Source organism: Perognathus longimembris, chromosome 15 (assembly GCF_023159225.1).
Source record: "Perognathus longimembris pacificus isolate PPM17 chromosome 15, ASM2315922v1, whole genome shotgun sequence".
Taxonomy (NCBI): domain Eukaryota; kingdom Metazoa; phylum Chordata; class Mammalia; order Rodentia; family Heteromyidae; genus Perognathus; species Perognathus longimembris.
In genome coordinates this window covers 56,466,702-56,488,246 of record NC_063175.1, presented here as the reverse complement: position 1 = coordinate 56,488,246, position 21,545 = coordinate 56,466,702, and the positions used below count along the sequence as shown (strand labels likewise).

Below are 21,545 nucleotides of genomic sequence, written 5' to 3'. Positions count from 1 at the left end.
TAATTCCTATAACCTCAAAGAGGCAGTAGACACAGCTAGGACTTAACACTTAGTAGATGCTAGGGTATTTGGACAGCAATGACCTTCACATGATGCAAAGCCATGCGGTGGAAGGGGAGTGAGGATCTCAACACACTGTGAAAGTAGACCAAGGGGATGGGGCAAGAGGCAGAGAGGTAGAGGGTTTGCCTAGCAATCTCAGCTTCCAACCCCAGTACCTACCCCAGACACAGCACCCCCAAAAAAATGGATATTGAGGCAGAATACTTCGAAATAAGTACCTGACTACACAGAAATATAAAAATAAGCAGATTACTGAACAGCACATATTTTAAATTAATGGTTTCCTGTCCCAATTTACATTGTTCATCCAGATATATGCAGAAGTTGGTAAGATGGCCACATAACTTGTATCTCATTATTGGTAACTGTGTTGCATTAAGCTATATAGAAGTTATCAACCTATTTGTAACCATATAAAATCAATATATCTCAAACTAAAAATTACAAATAATGAAATTCTCTTAAAATAATTCCCTCTGACCAGTTTCCTTGCCCCTTAATTCTGAACCAGTAATTTCATCTTACTTTCCCCTCTCCTCTTTCCTTTACTGTTTAGAAAACTGGGGACGCAGACAAGTTTACAACTAACAATAATGATAAAAATGTAAAAAGAAAAGAAAAAGTGGGGAATGAAAGCCAGGCACCAGTGGCTCACACCTAGATGAGAGGTGAAGACTGTTGCGATCATAGTTCCAGGCCAGGACAGAAAAAAACAATAAAGTTCTCAAGGCCCTTCCCAAGGACATATTGGCAGGTGTCTGTTATCTTAGCTACCAGAAAGCCTAACATAGGTAGGTGGCTTCACCTAGGCTTGCCTGGAGGTAAGAAATCAAAGATCCCTGTCTGAAAAATAACCAGCAAAAATCAGGGATGGAGGTATGGCTTAACAAGGCCCCGAGCCCCAGTGTGGCCAAAAAGAAAGGAGGATGGACAAGAGAGTAAAGGGCCAGCATTCAACACCTTGGCATGAGGACATGACCCCTGACTGCCTGACCCAAGCATCTCTGAACTGTGTACCCATCTACAATCTGGCCTCGGGGGTCACCTGTCATAACCCGTGCCTGCAACAGGCTGCCCTGCTCCTCTGCATGATCCCCAATCTCGCCCTCCAATGTAGTCCCTCTACCCCACAAATCCCATCTGACCCAGCGAGGGAGGCCAGGCCACATGTAGATTTGAGTTTCCTCTCGCTGAGGCAGGCATTGCCTTGACCTTCTTCTAACCTTAAACACAGCACCAACAGAGAACACTGGCACGAGTCGCAGTCCACAAGATGTCCATGTGAGGCACTCCGACTTCTACCCAATCACAAACACACTGAGGGGAACTGTTGGCGATGCTCTTACCAACAAGCCACGCCATTCCAATCCTTCCTACTTTTACTCTTACACTCTTGTTTCTTCTCCAAAGATACTCAGTTCGGACTTGGGAACACTCTCAACCTTTTCACCCCAATCCCAGGAGACAGTGAGTCCGTGGAGATTTTTTTGACACTCCTTAGCAAAGCAGGGTTCTGCTTCTGAGCGGCTTCCTGCCAAAAACTTGTTCCTCAGTTCTCTCTCCCTTGGGTAGCTGGTGACCAAGGGACCGCCTGTCACTCTGCTGCACAGGGTCACAAGAATCTGCTAAATAAAAAGAAGTGAAGAAGGGCTGGGAATATGGCCTAGTGGCAAGAGCGCTTGCCTTGTACACATGAAGCCCTTGGTTCAATTCCCCAGCACCACATATACAGAAAAGGCTAGAAGTGGCGCTGTGGCTCAAGTGGCAGAGTGCTAGCCTTGAGCGGGAAGAAGCCAGGGACAGTGCTCAGGCCCTGAGTCCCAGGCCCAGGACTGGCAAAAAATAAAATTAAAATTAAAAAATTTTTTAAAATTTAAAAATAAAAAAGATCTAGCCTCTGGTTTATTTCTACTTTGTTGTTGGTTGATTATACTTACTGGCCTTCAACTAACTTCATAACTTCACTCTACCATGGCAAAAAAAAAAAAATTAAGAAAAAACAAGTTGGAAAAATAGAGCACGGTAATGAAAAGAAGAACTTTCCTTCCATTGTGAAGAGGAGCCGGAAAAGCTTCCCTGTTTCCACTTTATGATCCTAGCACCTCCACTCTCCTGGACCAGCAAAACAGCTCACTGGAAAATACGCCAGAGTCTCACCTGACTGAGAGAGATCTTCTGCTATTTGAAGAGCATAACCAAGATATTATTACTTAAGTTTTCAAATCGAGATGATTTGTACATTACAAATATTTTAAATGTTCACAAATCAAAAAGTATTCCAAGGATTTTAACATCAGGACAAGTGATTACCGTTAATTTTGCGTTACGTGACAGGAAGAGAGACAGTAATCATTACATGGCATTTCAATACTTTCAAAATGGAAACAAATTTATTATAAAACTAAAAGAAATAGATTATGTGGATAAAATGTGTAAGACAACTTCTATGATGAGTACTTTAATGTCAATTTAGACTCTTTATAAAACTGAGAGCCGGCACCTTATACTACCTCAAGCATAATACAGTACAAACCTTTTCTATCTCTATCTCGTTAACCAAAACAATCAGCTGAACAAAATACTTACTTTATTTGGATACATATGTAGATATGATGGGTGTAATTAATTGTTCAGCTAAAAATGCAATTCCATGGTGCTTTTAATGATTTAGGTATACACAGCTTTAGTTCTCAGAGCAGACTAAAAATAGTGATTTTAATTTATTCCTGCTGCCTACAATTACCCACAACCATGTATTTTTAAATATTTCCAGCCTATAAAAATTACTAATTTTTGCCACTTGTGTTTATCTGCATTTAGACTTTGATTTGGATAAATTAAGCTCTCAAGTGTTCCTTGCTTTATGAAACTCTGCGTGTTGTACACTTCAACACAAATAAATGACTTGTACCATTAGAGGTTTAAATAATGTAATGTATTTCATGCTCAGCCTGAAGCTGGATTCCAATGAAGTTGCTAATGCACGTAATGATTAAGTGTAACTCAAATACTAACTGTGTTGTTGAAAACATGACAGGCAATAATTTGGTCTATTATATTCTGCCATTTAATTGCCTAGTACAGACATTCTCTGACACGTTATGAAGCAATGATTTACAATTATTCAAGCTGCAAAGGTCAGAAAGTGACATTATAATCATCTACATAGAGATCCCTTCTAATGCACAAAAACTAGGTAATGCCACACACACGCACGCGTGTGCACACACACACATACACAAAGAGTTTTACTGCATTAGTAACTTTCTATTTAAGGTTTCTTAAACCAATAAGGAATAAACAGTTCCTAAGCACATTAATGCATGATTTTAAAATGTCTGGAATCTTCTCATAAACCCAGAGGTGACAGATACAGAAAATGCCCTTATTTTCTACTGATTAGGTAAATCCTACTCTAACTATTCTAACTTTATACATACAAATCAAGACTAGTCACCAAGAAATTCATCAGCAAAAACATAATCCCTAAATCTCATATATTGGGATCTGTGCTTCTGAATAATGGTGTACTTAACTTCTGTATCATTTCTTAGCTTTATGGAAATCACATGCCTATTATAAATTCTGCCATTCTTCGAAGCTAACCCATGCTGAAACACAAAAATTCAGGATGATCAACTTTACCCCTCACATCTAACTGAAAAGATGATACAGTATTCCCATTTTTAGGCACTTATTGTTTTTGTATTACACAGACCTATCAAGTAACTGCAGTACATCATCCATATGTTAAAAACAGTGGAAACAATGGGGATATCACAGGTTTTTAAAAAGTGAAAATTATTTAAAGCACTAGCAAATATGAGAAATACAATGACAAAAGATACTAGAGTTGGTGAATAAGAGAATCTGAACGTTTTAAAGAAGGGGAAAAAAGAGAGAAGGAGGCAACTGAGAAGTAGGTAAGTTATGTTTATTACAATGAAAACTAAAAAGATCATCAGAAGTGATACACCATTACTAGCTGCCTAACTTAAGCAAAAGCACTTTCAATCTTGTCTCCCATCTGTAAACATGGATAACAAACATAAGCCAAATTACTGTACAATACTATAAATACCAACATATGATATGAATATTAATCGAGGAATCTTCAAAGCCTTAAATAAATACTATCATTGGAAGAGTAATGTACATTATGACGTACACACAGAATTAAAACAAATTTAAAAGAATTAATAAACCACAGTGTTTTCATATTATTGAGACTTTCGAGTTCTTGACTTAAAAAAATTAGAGGTCATAAGTTTAATAAAAACACATTTGATATACTTTCAAATACAAAGGTATTAAATTATTAACTTTTGCATAAGGAAGTGTTCCATTATTTGTATGTTCTTACACCAGCCTTTGGTAGATTTCCACATTAACTGTCAAGTATCTATACATAAATACCACTACATTCCATAAAAGTCCTCTCTTGATAATATTTGGAATCAAAAAAAAAAAAAACATTATTGAGAAACCTGAGTGAAAGTATAAGATCCTGAGTCCAAGTCCCAGTTCACACACACACACACACACACACGCGCGCGCACGCGCGCACACACACACGCGCACACACACGCACAACTTTCCTATCCAAATGCTGCTGCTCCTCCCAAAATCTAAAATTAAGGGTCTTAAATACTATCAAATACATGAAATACAAAGCAACATATATGAAGTCTTTACCATGACATGAGCAAAACAAACCCTGCTGAGATAGAACTTTAATCCTAAATTCTGAATGCTGAACCATAGGACTTAACGGTGGTAACACGTTCAGCTTCTGCTGTCAAAAGAACATCAATCCACAAGACACTGTGGCTAAGATTTGCTAATGGACGATGAGGAAGGAAGAACAGCTTAAAACTCACCTTGGCAATTCCAAGAAATTCAACCCAAGTCCAAACAAGTTACCTGACAGTTTAAACAACTTTTTGATATGAGAGTTGCTACCACCACACAACTCTAAAATTAAGTCTTAGCCAAAGACAGAGAAAACTGATGAACATCTACCATCCTTCTTACATAAAGATAAGAAAAAGATGTGAAACAATTACAAATAACCAGAAACATTAATACTAAGCTTGATTCAATAAAATGTGTAATTTGTCACTTTGATCTCAATTTCCACCTTAAATTTTAGTTCTTTTCTTCAAGATAACCAAGAGGTTACTAAAAGGAGTACAATATTACAACAATTTACTTTTTAAATGAGTGTTACTTCATATTTTTATATATTATTCAATTAGAACTATTTGAGAAATAACATGTAACTCACTAAGAAAATTCTAAAACAGTAAGTCTAAGATTAACTCTTGAAAAAAATAAACACTGCAGAACCTTGTTTGGGACAAAATTATAGTTAATGTTCCTGAAAGAATACCTCTCCTTTTAAAACATGATTTTAGAAAAAATAAAAATTATATTAATTAAAGCTAATGAAGAAATGCAGCATGAGCTTCTTATGTTCAAAAACTAATAGGTCCACTGAGCATTTCTGAAATTATGCAGTCATCAATAATAATGAATTGATATTGTCAGTGATGTCACTGTACCAATGTTCACTTACTTGTCTTACTAAAACCAGTCTCTGCACTTTTTCTCACATTTCATTTTTTAAGGTACACACTGCCCTAATCTTACGAAACACAGAGCAACCTAAGATACATACAGCACCTAATTCTTTCCTGTTTTCTTTCAAGTACAGAAATCAAGAGGTATTTTTCAGTTTACTGCCATCCCTCAGAACGCACAACTTCACTGAAAAAAATATCTACGCTATTAAAATGATTGTTGTGTAACTTGTGAATTAAATTACATTTCTCTTTCAAAATTAAAGAGAATTATCATTTCATAGTCACATGAAATTTAATGTCTAATTCTCAAAGATACAATCCTGGAATCCATGTTGCTTCTACACACACACATGCACATACAAAATTCTCCACAGTACCAACAGAAAGTTAAATAAATGCATATTTATTTATAACCCCATATCTTGGCAATCAACTATATAAACTACCAGTGCAACATTTCAGTAGTATTTAACAAGCAATTAGCTAAGCAAAGAGTACATTGTTCAAATTATAGAATTAAAGCTAATTAACTATGAATTGTTTCCAATACAATATATGTCAGAAACCATTCTCTGAAAGTTTCTTTTTTCTCAACAATGTATACAAAAAAATCATTTACTTATTTCTCAAAAAGGGGAAAAAAAACTGCTTAATGCTACCCAACAGCCAATTTTCATTGGAGAAGGGCCATCTTCCCTCCCATCACTCATCAAATAAAAACAATGAATGAGATAGGTTTTAAAATTCCAAGACCTATAGCAATTAAAATGAGCCATTTGGCACTTGACCCCTGTAGCTAAAATCAGGAGTAACAAAACTCATTCGCCCACTGATCTTCAGGGAGCTTCCGGGCAAAGGTTCATCTTCATTTACTTTAGCTGCAAGTCACTGAACCATCAATTCTACCAATGAATAAATCCCAGAACACGGTTAATAAAACTGCTTGCAAAGTTATTTGTAAAACTATCTTTAAGGACCAAAAAAAAAAAAAAAATAGCCGTAGCCTAGGATGAAATATACTGTCAAACAAAAAGCAGAACCTGTTTATATTGTAAAGAATGTTTACATGGTATTTACCTTCTACTTAAAAAATAATAACACTACATCTGTGCAATGCATGATCATGATTTAATCGAAACTGTGATATCTTGTGAATTAGCTATAGGAATTGCAGGTTTCTTAAGTTTCACATAGTGTTTTTATATGATGTACTTATTAATTTCTCTAGCATAATAACATTAAAATATATTTTAATCAAAAGTGGGGTATTAAAATCCACCTCTGAATGTCCTATGATACACCATATATGTCAAGCATTTTAAAACCTTTTAAACATTTCTGCTAAATTAATTAGTTTTACATTAAAGCACTCCAGAGCTTTCTATTAACTATAACACATTCGAATGACAATTAAACATTGTGAATGATTCTGCAAAGAACCATTAACTCAAAAGGAAATAGTTTTGAAATAATGTTACACAAAAAACACATTATATACTGTTTTTATCACATCATCCCTCAAATAATCAGTAACCAGTCATCTAAAATTAAATCCTCTGGTTTGCCTTATGGAACATGTTCAATGGATCCAAGGAGGAATTAATGTGATTAAATTAAAGCACCATACCAAAAGAATAAAAAAAAAATACATATATACTCCTAAAGCTATCTTATATTTTTTTTATGTCTTTAAATGGAATTTATAGTTCTCTCTGGCAATGTGAATGAACATCCTATAATTTAGTCAATTTACAGATTACAGGTTCAAATTGACCTTGTAGCCCATAAAATTGCTCATCTTCAGTACAGGATTAGAAGTGGGAGAAGAATGTCATAACTGCATTTAAGGAATTTACCATAACAAAGGAAAGGAGGATACGCATGCATAATTTTAGCCACCCTTACTCATATCAGTTCTGAATTCTGAAACAATGGGTATCCCATGCACGCTTCCTGGTTCACACAGTGGAGATGGCTTCAATTTACTCACCCACAGACGTGACACTTGTATTCCCTCATCCCAAGGTGCCTTTTGACATGGTTTCTGGCATCCCCAAGCTGAGCTGTCGCAAAATGGCAAATCTTGCACTTGAATGGTTTTGATCCTGAGTAAATTTAACATAAAATAAGGTTTGGATTGAATAATAAGTTGCTGTTAGTTTTTTGGTTTTTTTTTTAAGAGCTAAATCTTAAATCATACCTCTGATCTAATTGAGAATTTCTGTTTCCAAAATGGAATGATTACACTCATTTGTATCTTGAATAAACTAATTTCATAATTATTCTATCTAGGAGGCTTTAATGTTTCAGGGAGTCTTCTCAACTTTCAATAACATTTTCAAGATTCCAGAGAGACAAAAGTCAGACTGTTGAGCAGTCTTAAGTACATGAAACAAGCGAAATAATTTCAAATATTTTCTTAAAATTTACAAAGGTATTTGTTAAAGGCATTATGTAAAATGAAACATTGTAAAAACACAAACACAAGCTACTGCTATCTCTCAAAGTTTGTCATGGAGTAAGTACTTTTCTCCAGGGCCCCTAGTTTCCTCGTATTTTTCTAGAGTGGAATTTATTCACATTCACAATAGTATTTCAGATTTTTTTCCTGCCACTTATTTCAAATGACTCACTATTAATATTTTAATAATATAGGAATATATGATAAATCATTGTGCTTTTATGACCATTTTGTAACAAAAATCTATGATGCTACAAGTCAGAAGCATTGACATTGTAGTTATTAGTGACTTTATGAATAAATATTTCAACACAAAAGGTACAGTAAGAATAATAAAATACTTTAATCTGTATTAAAGATTAAGCAAAAATGAGAAAATAAAATTATTTAAAACTCAGTAAAACTACTTTTAGCAGTGAACAAGACTAGCTGAAACATTCTAATTTTTAAGTATGAATGCCCACATTAATGAAAAACAAAACCCTTAAAATAGAAAATATGTATATACATTTTTCAAGCTTCTAATAACTACTTCAAATTAGTAAACCAAAGGCATAAAAAGTACAATTTGAGGGCTGGGGATATAGCCTAGTGGCAAGAGTGCCTGCCTCGGATACACGAGGCCCTAGGTTGGATTCCCCAGCACCACATATACAGAAAACGGCCAGAAGCGGCGCTGTGGCTCAAGTGGCAGAGTGCTAGCCTTGAGCGGGAAGAAGCCAGGGACAGTGCTCAGGCCCTGAGTCCAAGGCCCACAACTGGCCAAAAAAAAAAAAAAAAAATTAAAAAAAAAAAAGTACAATTTGAAATCAGAACAGTGTGTTTCCATATTGTTTATATGTTTAGTACTTATTTGGTGAACTACCTTTTGCTGCTTGACAGAATGTAAAATATGTGAACTTTAATAAATATGCAAAAAGAATCCAAATAAAGAAATTATAATAAATCATATTTGATCAATGAACCTTTTTTAGTGTCTGGAGGGGGGGGCACCTCCTTGAATACTTTGTTGAAACTGAAGTACTCAGTAGAAAATTTTAGTGTTAAATTTCAATGTAATTCCCAAAAGCTGACACAAAAAAAAAGCGAAGCATTTAATTCTAATCTTCCAACAGAAATAAAAAAGTCAACAGTGCTAAGCACAGGCAGACAAGGTTGAATATTTCACAGTTCAATGACAATGAAGCCAGATCTCTTAATACCTCCATTTCTATGGCTAGAAGTAGATATAAAATATATTTAGCACCTGAATGGCTACACCTAGTCAGGTGTATGTTTAAATGTCAAAAGCAGGTTTAGATCTCAGCTTTCGGAAATCACATTCTATCAATCACTTCAGAAACGACAGTTTATTTAAATGATTCTGGTAAAACTAAGCCTGTAACTACTTTGAAACATTAATATGGAGAGACACATTTTTATAAAGGCTCCTTTGAAAAGAATGAGTAGAATCAATTTACCTGTAAACTGAAATGCTTTAAAGAATAATTTAGACATTATTAATGAACAGTAATATCAGGATTCAAAAAAGAAAAAAAAAAAAAGGACAAAGTCCTCCCAATGCCTGTCTGCAAGGAGGTAGCGGGGGATGTAAACACCTCCTGCTCTGAGTTCTGGCATTGCTCACAAGGCTCCCCAACTGACTCTAGTCCCTCCCAGGGTGCAGGAGGCCATGCAGATGAGCTGGAGCCTCTGCATTTTCCGTTTGCTGTGTGCAACTCTTCCGTGAGGAACTCCCTTCTGCACTTGACAATGAACACAGCTACCATGTATGGACAACAACACCGGAATGGGTTCACTTGTACATAAGTGTGCTGTCCAATGCCCCGCCCAGACCCACAGAGCCTTGACTTCCTTCACGTCTTACACATCCCTTTCTGTGCCATAGGAACTCAAATGCTCGCTCAAGTAGCAGTACTTCTCTATGTAAGAAAAAAAAAAACATTTTCTTTCCCTGATATTTCCATTTATACATATTATAAAATGGATCTGAGTTCATAAGACAAACACCTGTAAAACCATTTAGTTCTAAATTACTTTTCTCTTTGGTGCATCTTATTATTACAAACTTCCAAAATTATCATAACTAGTTGCATTGCTTGGAACGGCATTTTCTCGGGTGTTTTGTTTTGTTTTTAGGTTGATGTATGAGGTGATTTGAAGAGGAAAACGAGATTCTCAACTTTCTCATGCCTGATTATCTTACTAAAGAATTTCAAAGACCTGGAAAATTCAGTCTGCTCAGACCTACAGGGCACCCTCAGCTGTATTATTAATTGCTATTCCTACGCCAATGTGATGTTGGTATTCATTACAAAGGACAAACAAAATCTTTAAGTATTAAAGGAATGAAGTGAGGAATAATGAAACAAAATATAGATCGTGTAGTGCTTCTCAAGTGTAGTTTAAATTCCACAATCTTCCCGGAGCACTTGAGTACTCCATTCACACACTTACTCTTTTGCTCACCCATTCAGCTATTTAACAAATGACACTGGGGGACGACTATGAGGGGCCTGCGGCAAGCAAGCCGTGGAAGCAGCAGAGCCCCTGCTCTCACCATGCTGTGTGCAAACTCACTGGTGTAGTGATCTGCGTGTTCTCTGACCTCACAAAACGAGTGACAATGGTTTCCAGGAAGTCACACACTCCATGGAAACCCACAGGTGAACATCTACCAAATACACAAGTGACCAGGGCACTCTGAACATCAACAGAATGCTGGGGACAACCTTGAGGCATAAGGATGTCTTCCACATCATACAAAAGAAAGCCTTGAGCAGCACAGTGCAGGAAAGAAACACCACCTCCATCAGCTAGCAAATGTAACAGCAGGGAATGCAAAGGAAACTGCGACGCTCTCTTCTGAAGTCTTGCTAACCAAACTCATGTCTTCTTAGAATGCTACCTTCCCCATGTTAAGGATGGAAAGGAAAGGTTATACAAAACATAAAGCCAATAAAAACAGGGATTTGAAGAATAAGCTCTTTCCAGTCAACCATTAATAACAGTCCTGCATTACTATTTCATGGACATAAGCAAAGTACCAGAAAAGCAATTCATTTAAAGCTGCTCAGAAGGGGCGTGGGGGGAGGGGGGAAGGGGATGAGGAGGAGAGGGAGGGCTCGAATTAAAACCAAGCCCAATTTCCACCGAATGACTTGAAAATGGAAATGGTGGACTGGCCCTCTGTACTCAGGAATGCACACCCTATGGGGCTCCATAAAAATGTACTTGCTGATAAGACCAACAGGAGATGCTTTTTAAAAAGTACACTAACTTTTGCTAAATGTTACAGTCAATGATGTAACTTATATAAGTAGGGTTACTTTGTCACATATTGATAGCTACCTCACTTTCACATCCACATTAACTTGATTTTAAATGCAATTAATACATATAGTCAAGGAAGACTAATGGACTACATTCTGCACTTAACCTGGTGGACATTTTCAAATGGCACAAGTGACCAGTGCAAACCTATTTTGCATTGTAAACGACTAAATAAATCTTAATGGATTAAGAATGATCAGCTATCAACACACAAGGGAAATTAAGTGCTGAAATGCCCACATTGATTATTTTAAATTATTAGCCTTACTCTGTTCTTGAATTTGTATGCTTTTAGTGAGCTTTAACACATTTACAAGACTTATTGACTATAATTACAAGAGAATTCAAGTAATGGACACATCAATTAAAAGCAACATGTCTTGACCAGACAGTTGCATAAAGAATTCTAAAAAGAGTTCCATTAGCATCTTCCTCTTCGTTTTATTCAGTTTTATGCTTCAAGAGGGTATGTAAAGAAAATACATATTTTCAGTACATATGAACAAATCTGATTTCTAAGACTATATCAGAAAAGTGAGCTGCAAGAAGATGCTGACAGAGGTACTAAGAATATATACAAGTACACATTTAAACTTCTTACAAAAACATAGTTGCATGGCATGTGACAAGCTGAGATCAGAAGTACAAAGTATGTATTTTCCTAGATTAAGCAGATGCAGGTTTCCCTGTTACCTTCTCAGACAGAAAACTTTTATCTGGCTTTAATTACCCTCACCTGATAACGATGCTCTATACTTTTTGTCTCTCTCCCTGTAACCATGCACTAAGTTTCAAAAACTGCATGAGTTTAAAGTATAGCTTTAATAATAAGCCATTATTTAAAAGTACAGTAAAATAAACCTTACAGTTTTAATGAAAATATGTTCATTGAAATGTGAATTTATTATTCAAATCCACTCATAAATTCAACCATGGAGACAGAACTTGTCTAAGCAGAGCACAATGATTTAGAAAGGCTGTCTATTTAAAATAAAGAATGTATGGCAGGTTTATAGAAACATTGCAGTGAATTTTTACATAAATTTAGAACAGTAGCTTATGCATTTCTCACCCCAAAAAATGCTTTTTAAAAAATTTCTCCCAAAATTAAACATTAACATGGATCACTAAATGTGACAGAGTCTGGAAATTAAATAAAGTGCTAACTCCATGAAAACCTATCCAACTACGTACAACAGACGAACAAGTTGTCATCCCTGGAAGTAGACTCTTACTGCCTGTGGTTAAGACCTTTAGATATAAAAAGCTAGTAATTTTTTTTGTTTGTTTGTTGGGGTTTTTTTTGTGGCCAGTCCTGGGGGCTTGAACTCAGGGCCTGGGCAGTCCCTGAGCCTCTTTGTGCTCAAGGCTGGTGCTCTACCACTCAAGCCACAGAACCACTTTGGCTTTTTCTGAATGGTTTACTGGCGATAAAGGGTCTCACAGACTTTTCTGCTCAGTCTGAGGATTGAATCTCAATCCTCAGATCTCAGCCTCCTGAGTAGCTAGGATTACAGGCATGAACCACCGGCGCCTGGCTGGTAATGAACATTTTTAAGACTTTACATTTGTGAGAAAAAATACTTATTAAAAACCTAGTCAATCTGTCCTCTGAAAATGTAGACTATCATTTTCAATATATATCATATACATACACACAGACGTTGAAAAACCAAATGATACAGAACTGGAAATGTATAAAAGACCAGACTTCAACAAAGACCTCTATCAGGGGTCCAAGCTCTTTGACAAAAGTGAAAGAAACTTATCGACTAACCTGCCTCTGGAATTGCTGTGGCTTGATTACCTTTAGAAATGGGAAGTGTCAACAATGACTTATTACAGATGCCCAGAGCACCACACAGCAGTGAAATGTGAATGAGGTAGAGTCCCATATTAGGATGGGAACAAATGTCCAAACTTTCTCATTCCTTTGCATTCTAAAAGTAAATGTGAGCTAGCTGTGGGGTTTACATACCTGTATGCGTGCGAATGTGCGCCAAAAAAGCCATGGAATTGCTGCTTCGGCACATCTTCCCACAGTACTTGCAAACACTGCCCTGGTTTTCCTCTCTCTCACGGTTGATTTGCTCAGTGTCTTCCACTATATACTTATTCACCTCTCGCAGCAATTCCTCATGCTGTCCTTTAATATGTAGAAATAAATTCTGCTCAGAATCAAAGGGCTCTGTACACTTGACACATTTAAAGGTGGCCCCTCCCTCTGGAAGCTCTTCTACACTGGCCTGCTCATTTCTCATATGACCAGCACTAGCCAAATGCTGATGAAGGTTACTTTCTGTATAGAATGATTTTCCACACAGTAAGCAGTGAAAGTGTTTCTCTTTTGTGGGATGCTTCATGGCTATGTGAACATTCAGTCCACTCAGTCCATCTGCTAGGAAGCCACAGTCATCACAACGGATTCGGGTGGACTCGCCATAGGAACTGCCTTCAACCTTCTTCTTTTTCAGGCCTGGAGCACAGTCTTTCAAGGATAACTCAGGAACCCTCACCCCTGGTGCCATCTGACACTCTTCTGATTGGTCTGTCAGTTCAGGATCTTCAGGGTTCTTTATTCTAATTATGGAGGAGTCAAATCGGCCAAAACTGTACATGGCCTGGCCTTTATCATCAATACTGATTATAGTTTCATAAACATCACTACTCACAACTGTGCTTTCAGATGCTGGGGCATCTTCTTCCAAAATAATTTCAGTTTCATGTTGTGAATTCACCAGCATTTCCTTATTTGGCAGCATGGGATTCTCTTGGAGATCTTTCAAATCCTCTGGATTCTGTGCACACTCAACTTTGTTCTGATCACCACTATCCAGGTTTGCCTGCTCTCTGTTTATCCCCATCATCACAGGGGAAGCACGTTCAGATGGAGGCTTTCCCTCCAGGACTCCAGAACACAGGTGTTTGTCCGGTTTGCCTCCACCATCTCCTGCATCACCTCCGCTGCTCTCGCAGTGTGGGTGTGGCTTTTCAATGCTATCCAAAACACCATGGCTTATCTTTGCTGTCTCACAGTTTAGAGCAGAACTCCCTGAATTTTCATCTTGAAGTCTGCTTGGGGAGCCATAACTAGAGGAAATATTAACAGACACCAGTTCCTCAGGTTTTATAACTTGATCCTTGGCAGAGGGCTGCTGGAAAGTCTCACTCAGGGAATGGGCTTCACTGAAATTAGCTTCTTCCTCAAGTTCTACGGCATCAGAAGCACACAGAACTTTAGACATATCTAAATTAGTATTCTCATCCAGAAGAGAGCAACCTGACGCATTTCTGGGTTTGAGCGCATGGGATGGTGGGTCAGGGGTTATTTGAGGCTCCTTGGGACTTGGTGGACACTCGTCTTCCGGTACAGTAGTGTCCTTGGCCATTTCTGCAGACCCTTCCTCTCCCCTGGAGGAGCTGAGGTAGGACTGCCTTTTCATTCTGTGTTTCTCTGTGGCTGCATGCCTTGTCATCTCTCGCCGAGTCACAGCGTAGTAATCACAGGCCATGCAATAGAACTCAAACTCTTTTGTATGCTTCCGTTTTACATGCAGCTCTAGAGACGCAGGCGAGTGTGCAATGAACTCACAGTGTAGACACTTACCATCACTTGTACCTACAGCATCTCTCGGGGCACGTGTATCCCCCTGCGGAAGAAGGGTCTCTGGCTCTAGAGATGCCTGTTCCTTTTGACCGGTGACGACACTTCCAACTTCTCCATCTAGAGCCTGAAGGACGTTTTCAACTTCTATTTCAGCTGCATTTACATGACCTACCACTGTCTTCTCTAAAATGGAGGTATCTGACTCCGGTGATTTATTAGCTTGTCCATCAGACATAGTCACAGCTGAGTGAGTGTTCTTTATACAGGCCTCAATATTACCACCTTCAGGGACAACAATTATATCTGAACTCTGTTTCCCATTTGCTTCTATTTCGACCCGTCCTTTATGTTTCTTGGTAGCACAGTGACGCTCCATGTCTCCCTTAGTTACAGTATAATACTTACAAACTTTACATAAATAACTGTATTGGTGACTGTGTTTGCGTCTAATGTGAACAGTCAAATTGGTAATACTAGAGGCCAAAAGCCCACAGTGTGAACATGTTCGTGACATGCTGCCTTTGGGTCGCCCTCTCTTTGGAGTAGTGGGCAAAGCCAATGCATCATCTTTGGTGAAGACACTGGGCGGAGATGGCTCCTGAGGCGTTAGCACACTCTTCTCAAGACAGGATTGCTCCTGTAACTGAACACCTGTGTGCCCTTCAGTCTTTCCATTTCCAGAAATGTTAAAATCTTCTTTTTTGTCATTTGCACCTATACATACCCTTTCGATACACTCTTCAAAACTTAAGCCAATATTATTTTTCTTAGCATTTTCAAGATGCTTGCTTCTTTTAATATGCTTCTCCATTCCTTCTTTGCTCAATGAATAAAGATTGCACGCTTTACAAAGGAAGTGATAGTCTTGGCCGTGTCGGAGCTTTATATGTCTTGTCAGAACAGTGGAAGATCTCGTTTTATAAAAACACTTCTTACATTGAAACTGGGGCTTACTTGAATGCCTGAGTTCACTTCCAGGGCTTGCCCTGGATTTCACAGGCTCTTCCTGAGCTGTTTTCCTTGATTCATTCATACATTCTTTTATGTTTTCTGATTCTAAAGGACGTAAAGGTAAGGTCTGTAAAACACAATCACTGGTCAACGATGGAGAAGTCTTCACTTGAACCAATAAGCTGACATGCTTCTCACTTGCCTTGTGTTCTTCCACATCTTTCTCAGACAGGAACAGATCACAAGCAGTGCAAAGAAAGTCCATACCGTGCTTTTCCTTCATGTGGTCTCTAAGACTGATCTCACTCGAGGAAGCAAAGGAACAACACTGACAAGCGAGGACGGAAGCAGCTGGCTGGTGCGGCATGTTGTGCAAAGGCTCCTCGGGGCCCCCCCGTGGCGTCCTGGGTAAGTCACAAGCTTGGTGACAGTATTTCACCTCTCCTGCCTGGCACCTTTTCACGTGGATTTCCAAATCTCTCACATTCGTAGCTATCTGGCCACAAACAGTACAAGTGCACAACTTCTGCTGGTCAGAAGCTGGTTTCTCTGTTGGGGAGCCTGGAGGCGTGGAACCCAGCAGACAGGGACGTGCCTTGTCCGGTGTTGTTTCCGGGGGGTCTGAGGTAGTCACACACAGACTCTGGACACTGTTACTCATTTCCACGTGCTTCGGCACTGGCTCTGCGTCACTTGTTTTGATCTGTGTTCTAAAATGTTTCATGTACACTCTCTGTGTTTCATTTGTGCCTCTTTTATTAATTCCTAAAAGATTAAATCTTTTCTTTGCCTGGCCCTTCAAGGCAAAAGTGCCACTTCTTCGGCGAAATCCATTACCCAACATTAGAATACTTCGCTCAGGTCTTGGCCTTGAGGTGGTACTGACGCTATGTGCTGTCCGCAGGGTATTCTGGGTAGATTCTGATCTGCGCATGGGACCCTCTGGAGTTACTAAGCCTCCTAGCTGTTTACTCTCATTCTCAGGATTTTGAACTAAACTGAGGGATATAACACTTTCAACAATCTCTGCTTTTTCTGATGATGTATTTCTGGATGGCTCCATTTCAACAAGGAGCTCAGTGTTACTACTGTGTTGAGAAATGTTCTCTCCACAATCTGTAAATTTGCTCCCACTATTTTGTAATCCTTTTGAATCCACATTCTTTGCTACTGGTTTAGAAGCCCTTGGTCTTGTTCGAGCATTCTTTGTTACCATGGTACAAGTTCTCTTAGGAAAAGGTTTTGTTAAGATCTGTACAAAGCCTCCACGAGCAGCAAGATTCTGACGCCGAAGATGTGTTTTGCTCAGATAGTGTGCATTCAACAAGTTTTCTCCCCCACACTGAAAGCCGCACAGATCACAAGAGAAGACGTCCTGGGCCACAGGCAGGCTCCTCGCGTGTGCCTGGCGCGTGGGGCCACGTGCTGCTTTGTGGCCACAGTGGCAGCAGGTGTGCCCCTTGGCCTGCTGTACGTGGCATTCAGCATGCTTCTCCAAATCAGAGCAAGATGGAAACAAATGGCCACATTCACTGCACTTGAGAACTGTGTCTACATTTCTAACGGTGCAACTGACACTTGTGTCCTTCGGGGAGAAAGGGGACTCTCTTTTTGGGTCAAGGAAAACGATTTCCTGAGCAGACCCTCCTTCCATGTCTGTTTTCAGAGACGGGGCACTGATGGTGTGAACATCAGAAGAGGAGGGAGAGGCAGGTGGAAGGGCTGAGGCTCCCTCTGGCCAGTCCTTCAGGAAGGGCGCCTTTCCCACCCCATCTGACGGGATGTCTGCTTCTGTGGCTGAGCTCGTAGGAGTGCTGAATCCACCAGAGCCCTGCCCTCCAGATTCCAAGTGTTCTGTCTCCTCTACCCTCATTCGTTTGGAAGCATGTTCATTTCTGCCTTCCTGCACGTTGACACCGTCCAAGTCAGATGGGTCGGAAAAGCCTCTTTTGCTTGTGATATTCTCAGAGGAAATGGCTGTCGCGTCAGATACAGGTCCACAACTGCCTCCACAGGACAAAAGATTTCTCAGCTCTTCTGCCTCCTTGCTTCTATTTGCATCCTCCTCGTTCTCAGGTTTAATCTCAGAATCCATCATTGATAAAGCTCTGGTGACCTTTCTTGTGTCAAAAGTGGCTTAATTGGCTCTCATACCTGTAAAATAAATAGTATGATTTAAGTCTTTGAACATAAAATAAAACCACTATTAGTCTAAAATTAGTTGAAAATTATCATAAAATTAGAGTCAACAAAATATATTTAAAAGAATCTGATCACACATATAAAGTTCTTTTTTAAAAGTATACAATAAAATATGTGTCAACACCATACTATACTGTTGTTTATTCTAGAGGCAATACTATGGCATATTTTAGAATAAACTCAACAGTCAACTGTCTATTTAAAAAAAAATTTGCTTCACGTCTCTGGACTAGTAGATTTCAGTTGACCACTTTTTTTGTTTTAAGCAGCAAAAAGTTCTCTTTCGCCAGGCGCAGGTGGCTCATACCTTAATCCTAGCTACTCAGGAGGCTGAGATCTGAGGAGCATGGTTCAAAGCCAGTCCAGACAGGAAAGTCCATAAAACTCTCATCTCCAATTAACCACTAGAAAACCAAAAGTGGCACTGTGGCTCCAAGTGATAGAGAGCTAGCCTTGAGCTGAGGAGCTCAGAGACAGTGTCCAGGCCAAGAATTCAAGCCCCACAACCAACAAAATAAAAAGGATAAAACAATTCTCTTTCAAATTACATTTCTGTAAACTCCCACTCTATACAACAAATGAAAACAAAACTGATAAAATACAAATATGGAAATCAAAAGAAAAAAAGTCACAAACAGTGCGGACGTAGAGAAACAAAACCCTTGTACCCTGGCACTGGGATGTGCACTAGTGAGACCAATGTGGGAAAGTTGGGTAGTTCATCAAACAGATGATAAACACAGAGCTGCCCTAAGACTCAGCACATCCACTTCAAGGAGTATATGCCCACACAACAACTGGCACAAAAAATGTTTATAGCATATCATTCATAATAGCCAATGGTGAAACAACCCAAGTATCCATCACCAGGTGAATTATTAGGTAAAATGTGCTATAACCATATCATAGAATATTACTGACATAAAAAGAAATGCATTAAAAATATGGGTGATGATATGGACAGTCCTTTAAAACACTTTGCTAAAAAAAAGAGCATATATAATAAAATCATTTTATGTGAAATGTCTAGAATACAGACATGTACAGTGACAGACAAATCAGTGGTTCCTTAGGAGATGATCCCTAAAGCGTACAGGGGTTTCTTTTGGTTTTGTTGTTTTTCTAGTCCTAGAGCTTGAACTCAGGGCCTGGACTCTGTCCTTGCGCTTTGTTTGCTCAAAACTTGTGCTTTACTACTTGAACCATAGCTCCACTTCCACCTTTTTGGCAGTTAATTGGAGATAAAGACTTTCCTGGACTTTCTTGCCTGAAGTGGCTTCCAACCATGATCATGAGATTCCAGTCTCCTGTGTAGCTAAGACTGTAGGATGGGGTTCTAGCAACTGGCTTCCCCCACCCCCCAGGATTTCCTTTTGAAATGATAAAAAGTGTTTTCAAAATTACTTTTATAGCTGGGCATGCTCATCCAAAGCCCATACTCCTGGGATTCGCTTTTGGGGGGGGCGGGGAGAACACCCTCCCCCTTGGGAATACAACTTTAGCCTTCAGATAGCTCTCACACAGTTCTCATTTTTTGCTTGGTAAAATGAATCAATCTTTACTTCCTTTTCTCTCCAAATGCAACTCACATTATTTGTGACCTGGCACTAAGTCCAGTTAACCAAATCTACAGTACCACGCTGATTGCCTGGAGGAGGTACATAGGCCACAGAACAGGAAGGAGAATCTGAAGAGATATAGAAGGAGACGCCCAAGATGTGCAGAGGTACCGCCTTCCTGCCAATCCCAGAGCTTTGCACCTTCCCAGAAAGATGGCATCTGGTCTCTGGAGCCAGTCCTTGATAACATGCACCCCCTAATTGCCAACCACAGTTTGGAATTCTTCCACAAGAGATCTAGAAATTCAAATGAATGAAGTCATGTAGCAAGCTTTATGTGGAGGAGGGTCTGGCTTCACTCTGCTCAGCAGAATGTTCTGATACATGGGTCAGCAGTATGTTCCATTTCACTTCTAATTGTGTTATATCACAATTCTGCTCATGGAAAGCTGGGCCATTTCCTTTTGTTGCTAGTATAATAAAAATGCTGTAAGTATTCTTGTGCATGTCTGTTCAAACATATATTTCCATTTCTTTTATTTTAGTACCTAGAAACAGTACTGCTGGGTGCACAGTTTAATTCTGTGTTTTCCTGATGCCCAGTGGCAGTGCTGAACAGTGTGCGTGCCTTGTTAGTGAGCTGTCTGCCCACTTCTTAATTCAGTTGATCTTCTTACTAAATTGTGAGAACTGGACATAAATCCTCTGTCAGATATATGTTTTACAAGTAGCTTTTCTCTTTTTATATTTTATTAATGGTATTGTTGATAAACAAGTTTTAAATTTTGATGAAATCAATGCTTTTTCTGTTATGATTATTTGTGTTATTTTCTGTCTCTTCATGCTATAATGTAAACTACTGTTTATCTATACACATACATATCCCCAAGAGCCTCAAATAATTCTAAACACTTACAAGGCATTAAAGTGAATGAATGCTTCTTTGTGAAAGAAGAAATGCCTAACATGAAGTGCTTACAGAAGAAATGAAGACTGTCTGATATGCACTTCCAAGCAGACCAAGAGAGGGGCATGGTGAAGCTGTGTGCTGGTGGTGATTATGCTGAATAGCAGGCCTACAGGGAGTCATTATATTTTTCTGTTAACTTTTTCAAATGTTTGTATATGTACATATGTGAAAAGATGTGAAGAGAAGTTTTGTTTAAAAGCATTTTAACACTTGGCCCAAACAGCATGAACTCTTTTACTTTCAACACAGGCCAACTATGGTTTCTTCTGCAAATATGCCATAGAAAACAGATCACCTTTGCTGAGGGCAGCAGTAAGAGTGTATCCGCAGAAAACATGGCTCATGCCTGTAATCCTATCTACTCAGGAGGCTGAGATCTGAGGATGGCAGTTCAAAGGCAGCTGGGACAGGGAAGTCCATGAGACTCTCATTTCCAATTAACCACCAGAAATCCAGAAGTAGCACTGTAGCTAGAGTGGTAGACTGCTAGCCTTGAGCTGAAGAGTTCAGGAACAGTGCCCAGGCCCAGTCTGTGTTCAAGCCCCCCAACCAACAAAAAGAAAAAAGAAATGAGCACAGGCACACACAATACACATCAGTTTAAAATAAATGTTCTGGTGAGAGAACCTAACTCATGTATTTTCAGAGGCGAAAGAAAAACAATTGCATCAATAAAGGTAGCAAACTAATAAGACTCTTTATTATCTTCTATATAATGACTCCAGAATTTCTAAAACAAAAGGAAAAAATGTTTTCATATTTATTTCCCAATTGATTTTTAAATTAATGAAATAATTTGGCATTTTCTTACATC

General features: G+C 38.8%; 1 protein-coding gene across 1 annotated transcript in view; it reads right to left on the bottom strand.

The window, feature by feature from the left end:
* Positions 1 to 21,545, bottom strand: part of Znf407 (zinc finger protein 407) — a 368,981-nt gene that overhangs the window by 332,334 nt on the left and 15,102 nt on the right. The window contains 2 exon segments of the mRNA XM_048363049.1: positions 7,639 to 7,753; positions 13,421 to 18,154. Coding sequence (XP_048219006.1) covers positions 7,639 to 7,753; positions 13,421 to 18,098 — 4,793 coding nt within the window. The 5' untranslated portion in view covers positions 18,099 to 18,154.